Raw genomic sequence first — 16849 nt, 5'->3', positions numbered from 1 at the left:
GAAAGAGTTTCAATTTGGCCCATGCTTCCTGAGTACCTACTATGTGCCACACAACATATTAAATTCATAATAGGGACAGAGTGAGGAATAAAATATAGTCCCTGCCCTTTGAGGGGAGGGACCTCCCCCACAGTCCAGTGGGGAAGACAGACATGCAGACAAGTGACTCCAGAATAAACCAGGCACTAGTAAGTACTATCATAAAAGGACAAGACACAGTTAAAAACAAAAACAGGGGGAGGGAAAGGTTAAATCTGTGTAGGGAAACTAGGGGATCCTCAGAGAAGGAATGTGATTTCAGTGGACATCATTCATTCATTTACTTATTTGTTGAGCACCTGCTCTGTGCCCAGTGCTGTGCTAGGCATTGGTGATACAAAGGGGAATGAAGCACTGTTTTATTGTATACCACACACAGAAGTCACTGGAGGTTTCTGAGAAGTTTCCAGAAGTCACCCACAGGAAACAGGAGACAGAAGTAGGATGCAAACAGACGCCTTGAGGTTTTTAGGATGCTGACTCAGGGCGGTTCTAACAGAGTAATAGGCCTGGGGTGAAAGAACATTTAGGTGACCTGCCCAAGCTCACAAATAGCACAGACTCTTTGAGCCCCTTTCAAAGGAAGCCACAGCTCCATCATGGCCTCTGCTGAGCTGACCTCCTCATCCCTTGACCTCCATTCTTCAGTTTTTTCCTCTTGAGGCAGCCCAGCATTTAAACCCACAGGATGAGCAAAACACTTTTAAAGCATGAAATTAGATTTTATCACTCCTAGCATGAGAGGCCTATAATTGTACAAGCCATCCTCGAATAACGGGAAGTACTCTTGTGTTCACAGAAAGAACAAGACCTGTTGATTTGGAAACTATTCTAAAAACCTCAAGACTTTTGTCCACCCCACCCCTTTACACATATATCTACCGTTTAAGTTAAAGACAAACAAATAGACAAACCCTACACTAAGTACCTTCTCCGGTCCAACACGGCATGGTCTTGCAGCTGTTTATAAGCATGCACACTGTTGTTTCTAAGTATTTTAAATGACATGCTTCTCTCACAAAGGATATATTGGTATTAGCCTTTCGTGCATGTCAGGATAGTTTGGTCGTTGGAAGTCCAATATCCCTTATTCATAAAAGGCTTGTTATTAGAACTACTCTATAAAACAATCGATTCACTAGTCTATCTGCCACGTTGGAAAGAGGGACGATGAGGGAAGGCTATTTCAGGTCTCACAATAAAAGAAACATGATAAGTGAAGGGGGCACATCACTCCTGGAGTAGCTACTGACCCTCCAGTCCCTTGCAAAAGTGTATAATGACTCACCTCATGCCATCGCGTGCCCAGCGATGACAGGACCAGCACTGAGCCTGTGCCTCACACAGTGTTCAAAATCTTTGATGATCCAACACCGTATCCCCTGAACACAGCATGTGCTCTTAAAATGGAGTCAAATGCATACACCACAAGTAGCTGTGATCTCTAGGAGTCAACTCCTCTGTTTCTAGAAGATTTAACTTTCATCTGGAGCCATGGCCCTTGCTGTTCTCTCATCCTTTTACACAGTGGTTCTACCTCTCAGCAGCTCCTTCAGGAACAGCCGGGACAAAGATCACATCAGAAAAGGGCCGAACTACACCAAGCAATCTCACTCCAAATCCAAGTCTGACGGATTGGTCTTTCTATGCCCTGGTGAAGTGCTGAAACCATTCAGAGTGCATCATCCGAGAGCTCTGTCATCCCACTTTTCATCTCTGTCACACAGATAAGGACAAGCTGACTCTCAGATGACGCATGCTCTGATCTAGACCTATGGGCTACCTGGATGCTGCTCCCATGCTCGGGGAGCCACAGGCCCAGATCTGAGGAGTCGTGTGACCAACCTTCAAACTTCCCTGGTAAGGAGTCAGTGGTCCGGGCCTTCCGCTTCTTCTTTTTCCTCTTGTCACCCTCTGCAATGGGAAGGGGTTCACTGCTGCCCATCTCTGGGGAAAAAGAGATATAAGGGAAATATCACTATACCGGTCAAGTCATAAGTTCATCCAGAAGGGAAAAAAAGGGGGGCAGGGGCGACCCAGGAGCTTTACACTGATGGGTTTTTAAATATCTGTGAGGACTATTGATTTGTTTGACCCAGGAGGCAAAACTAAAGGCAAAGCCATTATTGGAGATCATTAACTGTGGAAAGGAACTCAGACAGACAGGCTAGATTAAAAGAGGATAGCAGAACCTGCTTTAACCAAGCTCGTTAGGATATGGATTTAGATCTGCCACCAGTCAAACTGTAGTTCCCAACAAAAACAATGAATCCATAAGCAGAATCCCACCTGTGATGTCCTCCTGCCTCACCACCAGAAAGGCAAGACCCAGGGAGCTAAGCAAGGGCGTGGGCTTGGGAGGGGCCCCTGCAAATGAAATCATATGCTCAGTGACATCCGAGTGGATGTGCACAGGGATTCACAGGCCGTCAGTGGAGGTACAACAAGGGCAGGGGATGGCTTTGAGGATGGCCCTAAATTACTTCAGGTCTAGGAACACAGACCTGAGTACCTGTGGAACCCCGAGCATCCTCTTATTTGAGAGGATGCAGTTAGGGTCTATTCAGAAGTCTGCAGTTGACAGGTCTACACCAGGCTGCTGCATAAGGTCATTTATTGCAAAAACATTATTATCTCTCACTGGCCAGCAGGTTAAAGGGAGGCTCCCCATGTTAAAGGGCAGATTTGTGAGGCAGACATTTCGACACTGGGCACACCAGCCAGGAAAGGGTAGGGATGGAAAGAATAAACAGGAGACTGAGAGGGCGAAAGAGAAAGGAGGAACAGGGAACCAGGGCCCAATCAGGGCACTGTTTCTAAGACACTCTGGTAAGGGCCTTCCCCTGTTAAAGATAAATTACTTATAGAACATGTCATGCCCCTGATCCAGAGTGAGCCTTAATACTCTTTGCCTGCAGTTAGAAATAATAAGATTTCTCTGAAGTCTCTGGGTCTAAATCCCCACCAGGGTGATTAAACCTTTACATCCTTCTAAAATAGAAGCACTCGGGTGCTGGTGGGGCATGCAGTGTGAGAGACTTTTAGACCAACCTTCAATAAACACAGGCTCTGGCTTGTTGGATTTTTTTTTTTTTTCTAAGAGATTTTGAAATGGAAACTGGCTCTTTGCCCATTGAGGGGAAAGGCCCACTTTCTTCTCAGAGGACCCCGGCTGAACACGGTCAGAAAAATGGCAAGTCTGCTCGGGAAGATTGATTAGGGCCGAAGCATGTCTCTATATTGTTCTCAGAAGCAAGTACACAACATCCATTAGGAGAGAGCACACAGAACGATGGCACTTTCCACACCATAATCCGGAAAGTATGGTTAGGCAGCCAAGTGTCTGACAGCTCAGTTTAGGTGCATTCTTCCTCCCATTTTTGGATCTGATGACAGTAGATTTTCAATTATACTTTAGAGAACAGATAAGCACATGGATAAAAGGAATCCAAGAGGATCTCAAAATATTACTCTGGCCAACAGTTTCAAGCACAAGATCTATCTGGGGACGGCAACACACTATGAATTCAAAGAATCCAACTTAAATATCAGCACTCAATATCCACCCTCACTAAGGTAAGTTAAAGGGAAAAAGCTGCCCAACACAGTGAGAAATTCTACAGAAATGAAACCCAGGGGGCTCTTCAGGAGCCCAGGGAGGGGCACTGGCCACTAGGACAGCAGGCTGAGGAGGAGGGGCCACCGTCCCTCTCGCCCTGCCCTTGTGCGCAGTCCAGTGCCAATCCGTTTTCTTCTCAGTGCTGCGAGGCAAGTGCAGACTGGACCGATTTTGGATTCCCTTCTCTTTTTCCTTCCTCTGCCTGCACTCAGACGGAGGGCCTAAGGACAAGCAAAACAGCCAAAAGGTAGGCAATGCAGAGGAGCAGCAAGAGAGCTGGAAGCATTATAATTCATAGGGGATGCACAGACATACTTACGACTCTAGCTAGAAAACCCTGTTAGAGGCAATTTATACTTGGTTTTTACCACAGCAGGGCTGAGGGAGCCTCTTGTGGAAGAATCATACCTCTGAGCACTGCCGCATATTCAATATTAGATTTTATGACTTCACACACAAAAAGATAGAGTACCTGGTCTATTCTGCATGGATTTCAATGGAAGAGGGTACGCCAGAAGGGACAAATGGTTAAGATTTTCCTTGGAAACAGAACTTGTTGAAGGAGAGTTGTTTTTGAAACTAGGAAGAAAAAAATGTAGGAAGGCAGTGAAGTGAAAAAAAACAAAAAACAAAAAACCATGCTTAATTTCCCTGTTTACATGGGGGGAGGGGAGAGGGAGAGGTGTCATAATCTTACCAAGGGGTTGATAGGTTCCCCAACTGGAGCCTGTCCATAATCTCTATTCTATTGCAGACAATCCACTGGCAGGGTCTGTGGGACCTTAATTTTTTAAGCATGCAAACACTAGATGAAAGCTTCCTGGGCTGGGGGTGGCGGGCAGCGCCTGGGTGGCTCAGTTGTTAAGCATCTGCCTTCGGCTCAGGTCATGATCCCAGGGTCCTGGGATGGAGCCCCGAATCGGGCTCCTTGCTCCGCAGGAAGCCTGCTTCTCCCTCTCCCACTCCCCCTGCTTGTGTTCCCTCTCTTGCTGTTTCTGTCAAATAAATAAAATCTTTAAAAAAAAAAAAAGCTTCCTCGGAGCATAAGCCTCCACAATCATGCTGCTCCTCAGCTCACCGCCTTCCCTTGGCCAGAGACTTCTTTTCACTGCAAACACTACAACCCAGCTCAAAAGTCTCTGCTCCCCCACCTCCAGAGTCTCCACCCCTTTGAACAAATTCAGTTTGTACAAACACTTTGGAAATCAGTTAGGTATTAGGCAAATATATGGCTTCACTGCACAGAACTAATAGTGCTCCTCCTCTGCTCCTAAACACCCTGTTAGAAGTTCCATTAGAGCACTGGCGGGATTTGGCCTTGAGCTCTCTCTCCCCAGTGTTCTTAAAAGCCAGGACTGTTGCCTGTTCATCTCTGCATCTCCTATAAGCCATGGCACAGTGTCAGATACATACCAACCCTCAGAAAATGTGCACTGAAAATGCTGCACATACTTAGTGTTAGTTGCAGTGCATGTCACCCAGGCCCTTTAAGTAACAAAGTGCATGCACCGAAAGAAATGTGGGTCCACCCCTGCCCTACAGACTGCAGAGTGAGGCTATTCTGTTCTGAGTTCTCTGACAAACTCCTCCTAAGAAAAAGCCCTGTGGCCCTTGACTTTCTAGCCAGAAGCCTGGTCTCTGCTATAGAATTGAGCAACGTGCTTGTGATTTCAGAGGAGGAAACGAGCACTTCTTTTACGTTTTCAGACAGACTCCAGCTGGTGTGCAGGCTCCCAGTACTTCTACTGCCTTTAGCCCTTACCTTCCCCTTGGTCAGGGCTCGGTGGTCTACCATCCGTGTACTGGTAGAGGTGGAGCTGGAAAGGAAGCACACTGTTGACAGGGAAGGACATGAGCTTGGCAACAGGAGACCAAAGTGAAAATCCCGCCTCAGATATTAGCAGACATAGCACCAAGGCTATGCCAAGTTACTTTGCCTCTTAGAGTCTCAGCCTTCTCATCTACAGAACAGGTTTTAAAATAATATCTGCCCTTTTCAGCAACCCTGTGAGGACCCAATGACATACCTGATATAAATGTGCAGGAGAAACATACATGTATGGGGCACCTGGGTGTCTCTGTCGGTTAAGCGTCTGACTCTTGATTTCAGCTCAGGTCATGATCTCAGGGTCGTGAGACCGAGCCCTGCATTGGGTTCCACGCTCAGTGGGGAGTTTGCTCAGGATTCTCTTTCTCCCTCTCCCTCTGCCCCTCCCCACCCTACTCACTTGCTCTCCCTAAAATAAATGAATACATCTTAAAAATTATGAATATGCACAGGTATGTAGACATACTAGACAGAAATACACAAAAATGTTAATACTACTGCAACTTGAAAGAGTGCCTAATATATGCCAGGCACTGTGCTACGTATTTTACATACATTACAATAATTTTAATTCTTACAATAATCCCACAAGGTAAATATTTTATTATATTTCAGGTGAGGAAACTGAGGCTCAGAGGTTAAACAATCTACCAAACACCAAACACCAAACACCTGGTTAGTGGTTTAACTGGGATTCAAGCTCAATGCTACCTTTGGCATCCAGGATATTTCTAATCTATAGTTTTCTCCGTGTGATGGGGTAATTTTTATTTTCTGCTTTATATTTTTCAGCATTCTCCAAATTTTATACAATGAAATGTGTTACTTTTTAAATGCTATTATTATTTTAGCCAAGTTTTATTTTCAATAAAATACACAATAATTTTTCTCCAACACACACTGGAATTTAGAATCTGAATATACAGTATTTAAAATCATATCTAGATTTCTCTGTACTGAAATCCAACAATCAGTGAGGAAAAAACATTTCAGTAATATTGGTGCCTTGAAAACAACAAACACTATTTTAATTTTTATTTTTTTAAATGCTATTTTTTTTTAAAGGAAAAACTTTGTAAAAAAACAAAATGATGTAATGAGCATTTGAGCCTGCAAGATACCAGTTTAAATCCTGGCTCTCCACCACTGTGTGCGCTCTGGCGCTTGCTTAGCTTCTCTAAGTATCAGTTTCTTCATATACCAAAAGAGGTCAGAGGCCTGGGCTGCCTGTACCACGAGGCTGTGGCGAGGGTCAAAGAAGACACGATGTGAAGGCACTGATGAGTTACTCATTCAACAAATACTGTATTTACTGGGAACCTATGGATTGTCCAGTGCTAGACAGTAAGAATACAAGAGAAGACAGTCTCTCTGCCCTTAGGAATTTAAATCCAATGACCTATAAAACAAGATGTAGGACAAGTGCCTTGTGACCGGCAAGTATCAGGTGCTGTGGAGCAGAAGACAGGCATCAAATTCAGTTTAGTAACTAGAGGAAGGGACAGCTAAGCTGCCATCTGAAGGATGAGTGGGAACTGGCCAGGGTGAGGCCAGTGTCTCACCTTCAGGGTGAGAAGGACAGAGAAAGAGCGTGTGCTAAGGCTGAAGAGAGGTAGCATGGCCAGTCAGTGTGAATTCGAGAGAACTCCCAGAGCTGTTGAGGAGGGGCCGAGGAGTCTCACCTATTGCAGTGGGACTGCACTAGCAACAGATATTCCCAACACGTTAAATACCCTTCATCCAAAAAAAAAAAAAAAAAACCAGAAAAACCCTTCATCCACTGTTCTCCCCACAGGTGACCCCAAGGCCCACCTCTGAAAGAATTGTCACTTCTCCAAAAAGTCTTATGAGCCACACTGCCCCCAAAAGCAGCAGATCTGTTCTCCATGTTTTGATGGAGCCTACAGAGAACTGAGCAGCTCCTGCATCTGACATGTGATACCCAAGATGATCATTTTCCCCCTAAGAACACAACTTTGCTGGCTAACTCAGCTCAGCAAATGTACTTCATGCTCCTCTCCCGAGTGCTCGAGAGTTCTTTTCAAAGTCTATGGTTCACTCCTTTTCCCAACCTGTAAGAGTTATTTCCCTCAGTCACAAGGGCTTTCCAGAGAAGGAAGAGTGGTGAGAACAAGCTAAGGAGTACAATTATCTGTTGTGTCGCCTCCTCAGTCGCCAGCTGGTGGAGGCCCCCAAACCATGGAGACCTGACGAAGTCAAAGGAAGGGGGCAGACACTCTTAAGGAAGAGCCAAGACTGAGAAATGGGAGGCTGAGGAGGAGGCAATGAGGAGGGGCCTGGGAAGACAGAGCCCAGATATTTACTTCTTTTCTTTAAAATTTTATTATGTTAGTCACCATACAGTACGTCATTAGTTTTTGATATAGTGTTCCATGATTCATTGTTTGCGTATAACACCCAATGCTCCATGCACTATGTGCCCTCCTTAACATCCATCCCCAGGCTAACCCATCCCCCCACTCCCCTCCCTCTAAAACCCTCAGTTTGTTTCCCGGAGTCCATAGTCTCTCATGGTTCGTCTCCCTCTCTGATTCCCCCCCTTCATTTCTCCCTTCCTTCTTCTAATGTCCTCCATGCTATTATTCTTTATGTTCCACAAATAAGTGAAACCATATGATAATTGACTTTCTCTGCTTGACTTATTTCACTTAGCAAAATCCCCTCCAGTTCCATCCATGTCAATACAAATGGTGGGTACTCATCCTTTCGGATGGCTGAGTAATATTCCATTGTATATGGACTACATCTTCTTTATCCATTCGTCTGTTGAAGGGCATCTTGGCTCTTTGCACAGTTTGGCTATTGCGGACATTGCTGCTTTGAACATTGGGGTGCATATGGCCCTTCTTTTCAATACATCTGTATCTTTGGGGTAAATACCCAGTAGTGGAATTGCTGGATCACAGGGTAGCTCTATTATTAACTTTTTGAGGAACCTCCATACTGTTTTCCAAAGTGGCTGTACCAACTTGCATTCCCACCAACACTTTAAGAGGGTTCCCCTTTCTCCACATCCTCTCCAACATTTGTTGTTTCTTGCCTTGTCAATTTGACAAGGGAAACAAAAGCGAAAATGAACTTTTGGGACTTCATCAAGATAAAAAGCTTCTGCACAGCAAAGGAAACAGTCAACAAAGAGGCAACCCACGGAATGGGAGAAGATATTTGCAAATGATACTACAGATAAAGGGCTGGTATCCAAGATCTATAAAAAACTTAACAAACTCAACACCGAAGAAACAAATAAGTCAAAAAATGGGCAGAAGACACGAACAGACACTTCTCTAAAGAAGACATATGAATGGTTAACAGACACATGAAAAAATGTTCAACATCATTAGCCACCAGGGAATTCAAATCAAAACCACACTGAGATACCACCTTACACCAGTTAGAATGGCAAAAAATGGACACTTACTTCTCTGAAGGAGCAGTACTAGCAGCCACAGTGCACACACTTACACAGTGCTCACCAGATGCCAGACAATGTCCCAAGCATTTTACAAACACATTTTTTTTTTTAATTTATTTGACACAGAGAAGGAGACAGCGAGAGAGGGAACACAAGCAGGGGGAGTGGGAGAGGGAGAAGCAGGCTCCTGGTTGAGCAGGGAGCCCGATGCAGGGCTCGATCCCAGGACCCTGGGATCATGACCTGAGCCAAAGGCAGATACTTAATGACTGAGCCATCCAGGCGCCCCTACAAACACATTTTACATATCCTAACTTCTTTCATCTTCACAACTCTATGAGATATTTTTACATTTTACAGATGAAGAAATTGAGGTACAAAGATATTAAGTAATTAATTTGCCCAGGGTCACAAAGCTAGTTAGTGGCAGAGCTAGGATTTACATCTAGATAGACTGGCTTAAAATTCAAGTTTTTAACTATTACATTACTAGTAGAATATTTAATATTATTTCATATATCAAATATTATTAATATTATATTGAGGCATTCGTGCTGAAAGGCAGGAGCGGTAGCCAGTCAGAATTAGCCAGGCACCAACAAGAATGCTTTTATTTAGAAGCTTTAGCACAGAGTTTCCCTACTGATGTGCTGTGAATGAGATATTGATCCCGTCACTGGGCTGAAGAATATAATTTTCTGTGTGTGCTATGATGTCAAGAAGGCTGGGCAGCTCTGCTCTAGCTTACACAAATACAAAGGCATTATCACCACATTACCATTATTATATTAATCTGAAATCTGATTTATCAGAAGTTTCTTTGTCTTACTTGGAGATAACTTTGTATTTTGTGTTTTGGCATATTATGGAGGATGAGTTACAAACCAGTCCAACCACATTATTTCACGGCAGTTCTGGTATCAGGTACAAGGCTACATTCTTCTTCTATCTGACCTATTGGTTGGTTGGTGTCATTTCTGATGGTATCATTACTATGCAGGGGACAAGGTCAAGGAAAAAGTACACTCAAACAGAAGCTAGTCAAATTTAAGACATGATGGATGAAAGGAGTCACCTGTGCAATCAACTCACTCAAAGGACAGTCTGTGAGTGTGATTCCAGGGGGCTAGGCTATTTCACAGGTTTTTCCCAAGAGTCCTGTGTGTAGGTAGGCTGGCCAGAATGAGGCAGACTGCAGTATCTCACACAACTACAGTGAGAGTTGGCAGTCTGAGGCCCACAAGGGTGCCGGCAGGGTGGTGATTCACAAAAGGCCTCAGACAGGGCTAGGATAGCAAGATTTCCAGAGGGAAAAGGTCTGGAGTCAGGCCCATCTTCTTCCTCTGTTCTGACTCTTCAGAGCTGTCAGCGCATCTCCTGGCAGAAGGAATGATCAGAGGAAGGACAGAGCGGGTAAAGAAGTATGTGCTTTAAAAAGAGCAAGCAAGAGGGAAGGACTGTATTTGTGGGAGCAGGACAGTATAAAAAGCTGAAAAAGGCAGGCTGAAGTCAGATCACCCAACCTTATTAATGTGGCCACAAGGCCCTCCAACATTTGGTCCCTATGTGCTCTGCAGCCTCACCAAGCCTCAGTCATTATTTCAAGTAAAAATGAAGAGTGGCTAGTTCAGCTTGTAATTCAAACAATCCCACAATCGCTTCTTGTTGAGACAACCACCGTACCTTGGTATGCACACAAGTGCTTTATGAGCATTTCCACTTTGTTACACAGAATATAAAAAAGATGTGTACTTAAGGGTTGAGATTCACTAAAATTAGCAATTTTTACTGCTTCATAAGGACCTTCTTTTTAAAAAACAAACAAACTGAGAGTATAGCAATGAGGAATACAATGACTGCAAGGACAGTTCCAGGCCGTGGCCTTGATTCATGCTGAGGCACCAGCAATTCTACCCACTATTGCTCTGCAGCAACAAATACCATCTTAGTGCTATTACAAAAACAGTTCTGACCTGGTAGATACCCTGAAAAGGTTTCAAGGAACCCCCTGGTCTGCACAGCCCACTTGTGAACCACCATTCTAGACAGTGGGGAGGGACTGGGCTGTGAAACTGGCTGTGATGTGCAGAACCAACAGGCAGCTGGCCGGGGACTGGGAGAGCAAGGAGAGGCTGCTGCGGCTGGGAGGAAGGCAAGGAAGGCCTGTAACTAAGGCAGGGATGGGAAGGAAGAGAAAGAGATGAGGGGATGAAGCTGCAGAGGCAGAACTGGTCCTAGTCCTTCCAAGCGACTGGAGATGGTGGAGGAGTCAGAGATGTCCATCCTCTTTGAAGGCAGGGACGGGGCCTATTATCTCTCTGTCCCCTCTGCCCAGCAGGGAGCAAGCACAGAGGGGGACCTCAACATATGTTTATGAACTAAAATCAAAGAAGGGGAGAATTCAGGAGGGGGAGCTGGTTGGGAATGGGGAGAGGGGAAGACGGTGTGTCACTGGGAAGCTTCAAATGAAGAAGGGTGACACACAGCAGCAAAGGAGTAAGAAAGCTCACAGATCAGACTCAAACCATCCTCACCCAATCTACAACTAAGGCATTATTTCTAACCTGCCAGGCATGATGGAGCCTCAGGCATTCAAGAACACTTCAAAAGAGGATCATATATGTCAAAAATATGACAAGTTAAAAAAAAAAAGACCTTGGAAAGATACACCTCAAGCCATTATTAACAATGGTTACTTTGGGAGAACGAAACTCAGTAGGTACAGAGTTATACTTTTCATACCTCTGTTGTATTTGATTTTGTTATTTATGGCACAGTTGTTTTACTTTTATAATTACAAGTAAATATATATGTGTTACTTACTGCATGGTTTTCCTTATGACCTTCTCTCCCATTGTATTCTGGTAGAAATATGCTCATCCCTACTATGTAACTGTCTTAGGCACTCCAGGCAGCCCAGCTAATCCTAGCTGCCTACTGAATACCGAAATCTCCCACCCACCCTTTCCTCTGGAAGTATCAGATAATTTCAACCCAAAGCAATCTAAAACATTAAACAAAATATGCATCCAATCTTACCTTGCCCAACTTCTGAGAAGTAAATCCTCTGTAAACTGAAATGAAATAATGAGATAATGCTCCTGTCGGAGGGCTGCTGTCTTCCAGCTCCAGGAAGTGTTTCAATAGTCTCTGGAGGTAGCAGGCATTCTTCACTTCCCCACTGGCTGTTGCCTCATCTGGTATGAAAATCTTAAAAAAAGCAGAAATAGAAAAGATATAAAAATCTGACTTCTTTAAAATGACCAGTGAAGGTAAAGATCACCCTCCATGTCCCCCAAACCTATGTGTCACACCACTAAGTAGATATACACAAGACCATGGCAGATTTCCTGTTTTTAAAATCAGGCATTTGAGCATTTGAAAATGCTGATACTAAGCATCTGAAGATTTAATGAGGGTCTGAGTAAAAGTTTCCAGATTCTGTTTCCACTGTGGGAGTCCAGACTTGGACCTGGAGGACAGATCTGGACAGCTCTGTTCACTGAGGAGTGTCCTGTGGAAGGTAAAAGCTGACACTTCTCTGTCATTGACATTTTCATTTTATTTTTTTTAAAGATTTTATTTATGGGCACCCGGTGGCTTAGTCATTAAGCATCTGCCTTCAGCTCAGGTCATGGTCCCAGGGTCCTGGGATTGAGTCCCATATCTGGCTCCTTGCTCCGCGGAGAGACCGCTTCTCCCTCTCTGGCTCTCCCTGCTTGTGTTCCCTCTCTCGCTGTGCCTCTCTCTGTCAAATAAATAAATAAAATCTTTAAAAAAAAATAAAATAAAGATTTTATTTATTTGAGAGAGAGAGTGTGTGCATAAGCAGGGGGAGGGGCAGAGGGAGAGGGAGAAACAGGCTCCCCACTGAGCAGGGAGCCCGACGCAGGGCTCAATCCCAGGACCCTGGGATCATGACCTGAGCAGAAGGCAGACGCTTACCCGACTGAACCACCCAGGCACCCCTGTCATCCATGTTTTTAGAAATGAATGAACTCTGGCTCCATCTCTTAGTGGCCAGGTCCAGGTCTCACAGGCAGGAGGCAACAGAGCCAGAAAGATAAAGTAGATGCTAAGAACAGCAGGTGGTATAAACATGAACAAGGTTTTAGGCCCAATGCATAATTATTGCTAGTTTTCCGTGTGATAACTTCATTTTCTATATGTCCACTGTAATTTTCAATCTTTGGACTCTAGCTATCATATGTCAAAGCTGATTTGTCAATTTCCCTACAAAAGGAGTACCTACTTCTCCTCTCCCCAGTGGAAAAGCTCTGAACATACAGTTTAAATCTGAGTTCTGGGGCACTTGGGTGGCTCAATCAGTTAAGCGTCTGACTTTGGCTCAGGTCAGGTCATGATCTCAGGGTCCTGGGATGGAGCCCCATGTCCATGCTTAGGAGGGAATCTGCTTGTCCCTCTCCCTCTGCCCCTCCCCCTGCTTGTGCTCTTTCTGTCTCTCTCTCAAATGAATGAATAAAATCTTGAAAAAAAAATCTGAATTCTGGGCCCTTGTGCTAACATTTTCTAACTGGAAGCCGGATATGTTTCACCATGACCTCAAATCATGTGTCCCAAGCTCGACTTGTCCCAACCCCCATCCTTCCTCCTTTCCCTTCTTCTCTATAAGATAATATCACCCTGCCAGGGGCCCAGCCACAGGTCGTTTGAATCATTTCCATTGGCTCTTTCTCCTCCAACCTCGTCGTTCCAAATGCTTATTATACGGTCAGGCTTTCCCTCAGCCTGGTATGCTGCTTCTTGAAAAGAACACCTATTCATCCTTCACGGCCCCTCACGAATTACTGAAAGTGATCCCACAAATTACAGCAGTCCTTGACTTTTTTCTTCTTCACCCAGCATTTCATCACATCCACGGCATGCTATGATAATACACAGAGCTGGATATTCACACACATACATGGCTTGTCCACTAGGCTGTAAGCTCCTCAAAGGCAGGGACAGAACTTTTTCATGTTTGTATTTCTAGTATCCAACAGAGTATCTGGCTCAAAAAGGGCTCTAGTAGATATCTGACTACATTACTTCATCCATAAAGTATTTCTTTATTGTCCAATAGAGAATGTTAGCATACACAATTATTTTTCCTATCGTGCTTTTTATTCGCCAACAAATCTCTGTGGCCCAATGAAACTATTTCCAGGGCCCAAAGAAGCTCAGGTTATACTCCCTCTCCTTATGGCCACATTTCCAGGGACAACCTTGAACACCTTTGAACTTTAACTCTTTGCCTTTAGTCTTGCCACAGGTTCCTTCTTGTTGCCTATAGTAGGAGTTGGCCAAATTTTTTTTTTCTACAAAGAGCCTGATAGTAAATATTTTAGGCTTTCTATGTTGCCTGATCTCTATTGTGACTACTTAATTTTGCCTTTGTAGAGTGAAAGCAGCCATAGAAAATATGTAAATGAATGATTGTGGCTGTGTTTCTATATGGATTTTATTTATTTATTTTTAAAGATTTTATTTATTTGCTTTAGGGACAGAAAGAGACAGCACGAGTGGGGTGAGGAACAGAGGGAGAGGGACAAGCAGACTCCACGCTGCAATCACAGGGCTTGATCTCACAACACTGAGATCATGACCTGAGCTGAAATCAAGAGTCGGATGCTTAACATACTGAGCCACCCAGGCGCCCCTTTAATTAATTAGAGAGAGAGAGAGAAAAGAGAGCAAGTACATGAGAGGGGGAGGGGCAGAGGGAGAGGGAGAGGATCTCAAGCAGACTCCCTGCTGAGCATACAGCTAAATGAGAGGCTCAATCTCAGGACCCTGAGATCATGTCCTGAGCTGAAAGGAAGACTTGGATGCTTAACCAACTGAGCCACCCAGGCGCCTCTGGAATTTGGATTTTAGATAATTTTCCCATCACAAATATTAATCTTCTCTTGAATTTTTCCCCCAACCATTTAGAAATGTAAGAAGTATTCTTAGCTTGCAGTTCATACAAAACAGGTGATAAGCCAGATACAGCCTGTAGGCCAACCCAGATTATTTCCCCTCCTCACCAACTCCATGAACATACACACACGAACGCACCTCTGTTCACTTCCACCTCTAGCAGGCCTGTAGTAAAAATAACCTTCAGAATTTATTTATGGATTTTGTGTTATTCTGTTGTCTGGAACTACTCAAGGGCTGGGGAGGTAGAAAGTGCATGGGATTTTGAGCCATGAGGGCCTAGAATCAGATTGTGGCCTTCCCATCCACTAATGAGGTTGTCTTGGACATAATACTTAACTTCTCTGCTTCACCGTCATCATCTGTAAAATGGGGGCAAGAACACCTATGCTGCAGGGTTATTGTGAGAATTAAATGAGCTAATGTATTTCAAGTTCATGGCACAATGGCACATAGAGTAGGCACTCAATAAATAGCAATTATGACTCTAGCTTGAGATATGGCTTCCCCAGATCAGCTGTGGCCCTGGAACGCACTCTATAAACCACAACTGGGCATCAGAAGGAATAAACTGACAGCAAAGTACAAAGGCAGAGAGATAGAATTTGGAGGTTTTCAGATTCGTGACCCAGGATTCTAAGTGCCTGGTTGGCCCTGATTCCTTCTGGTACCATTTCAAATTCCTCTGGGTCTCTTTTCCTCCTTAGAAAGAACTTCTGACTCTCACACTGCCTGAATCTTCTCAGCATTGCTTACTAAATACCCCAATGAGCACTGGAGCCCTCTTCTTCCTAGACCTCTTCCTGGGATACGGCTGGGAAAGGATGAATGTGGCCAGACCACACCTACACACAGGGGCCTGCCACTGGGCCTTATATAGGCTGGGCACCCAGTTTCCTCTCATTTCTTCTGAACTTCCTGCCTGTATATGGAATGAAATTTTTCCAGAGTTCAAGAACTAGTTTATCTATAGAAGTTTTAGAGCAAAAAAGCCTGTATACAAACCAGGGATCCATCATATTATTTTCAAATAATATGAAAATATCCGTGAAGGGCAGATAAGACTAAGGCTTGTGGTATCTCTGTCCTTGGTCCAAAAAAGCCTGTCACTTCCTTGCTCCAACACTTCTAATGGGTGTTCACTCCCCTGGAATAAGCAAGCCCCTCTGTTATCACTCAGGGCCTCCACAACCTTGCCCCAGATTACCCCTCCTGCATTATGTCCTACCATTCCTCTACAGAAATCCTGACCTACAGTCCAGGCTGAATGGATGATCTGTTTCTACCTAATTGCCCTCGACAATTTCCAGCTCTCCACACTTGTGCATAGTCCAATCACAGCATCTATAACATGTGATTGCACATCTCCCCTTAGCCTATGAGCTGGGGACAGGGTGAAGACTATGTCTGATTCCTCTCTGGGTACCTTACACCTAGCACAGGGCCTGGCACGGGGCAAACACTCAATAAATGTTAATGAATGAATGAAAACACCTGAAGTTATTCTTCCCTTAAACTGTTTTAGCTGGATTCTTATTAGCAGACTAAGCAGTCTGGGTCACTGCCAAGAAATAGAAAAACCAAAAAGAAAGAAAAGAAGCATGACCAATGTGATCGAAGCAACAGAAAATAGGTTTTAAGAGTGAGGTAAAAGAAACCAAGGCTGCTTAGCCTGGAGAAGAGAAGAGGAGGCCTAACTCGATTCTGGCTTTAAGTACACAAAAGGTTCTCATGAGAAAATCTTGATCTCATCCTGCCTTTATAATCAGAAGGAAATTTTCCATATTCATGGAAAATGGAACGAGAAGAAATGGCTTAAGTTAAGGTCAGAGGGGTTTAAGCTGGAGAGAAAGAAGAACCAAATTAGGCATCATTTTTCCAGAGATACCGTTATTGTACTTTTTGGCAAGTGCATTGGAGGGGTCTTACTTAGCACTTTTGTTGAAGGCTGTGCAAAAGGGAATTAAGTATGCTGCTCTGTTCCTGTTTACTGTGGAGAGAGGTGGGT

General features: G+C 44.2%; 1 protein-coding gene across 7 annotated transcripts in view; it reads right to left on the bottom strand.

Moving 5' to 3' along the window:
• Window positions 1–16849, bottom strand: part of MKNK1 (MAPK interacting serine/threonine kinase 1) — a 42935-nt gene that overhangs the window by 21544 nt on the left and 4542 nt on the right. For 4 of the 7 annotated variants that reach the window (XM_073902660.1, XM_073902661.1, XM_073902656.1 and 1 more), the window contains exons 2-5: window positions 11959–12129; window positions 5421–5475; window positions 4131–4237; window positions 1885–1986 (exon numbers count right to left, since the gene is read on the bottom strand). In XM_073902660.1, the coding sequence (XP_073758761.1) occupies window positions 1885–1986; window positions 4131–4146 (118 nt within the window). In that variant the 5' untranslated portion in view covers window positions 4147–4237; window positions 5421–5475; window positions 11959–12129. Of the gene's footprint in view, window positions 1–1884; window positions 1987–4130; window positions 4238–5420; window positions 5492–11958; window positions 12130–16849 lie in introns of all 7 variants that reach the window. The other 3 variants (XM_073902659.1, XM_073902658.1, XM_025855961.2) reach the window with 3 other exon arrangements.

The sequence above is a fragment of the Callorhinus ursinus genome, unplaced genomic scaffold (assembly GCF_003265705.2).
Source record: "Callorhinus ursinus isolate GAN/ISIS: 27379988/994484 unplaced genomic scaffold, GSC_fseal_2.0 scaffold18, whole genome shotgun sequence".
NCBI lineage: Eukaryota > Metazoa > Chordata > Mammalia > Carnivora > Otariidae > Callorhinus > Callorhinus ursinus.
The sequence above is the reverse complement of the archived record's forward strand: the minus strand, read 5'-3'. Positions and strand labels throughout refer to the sequence as shown.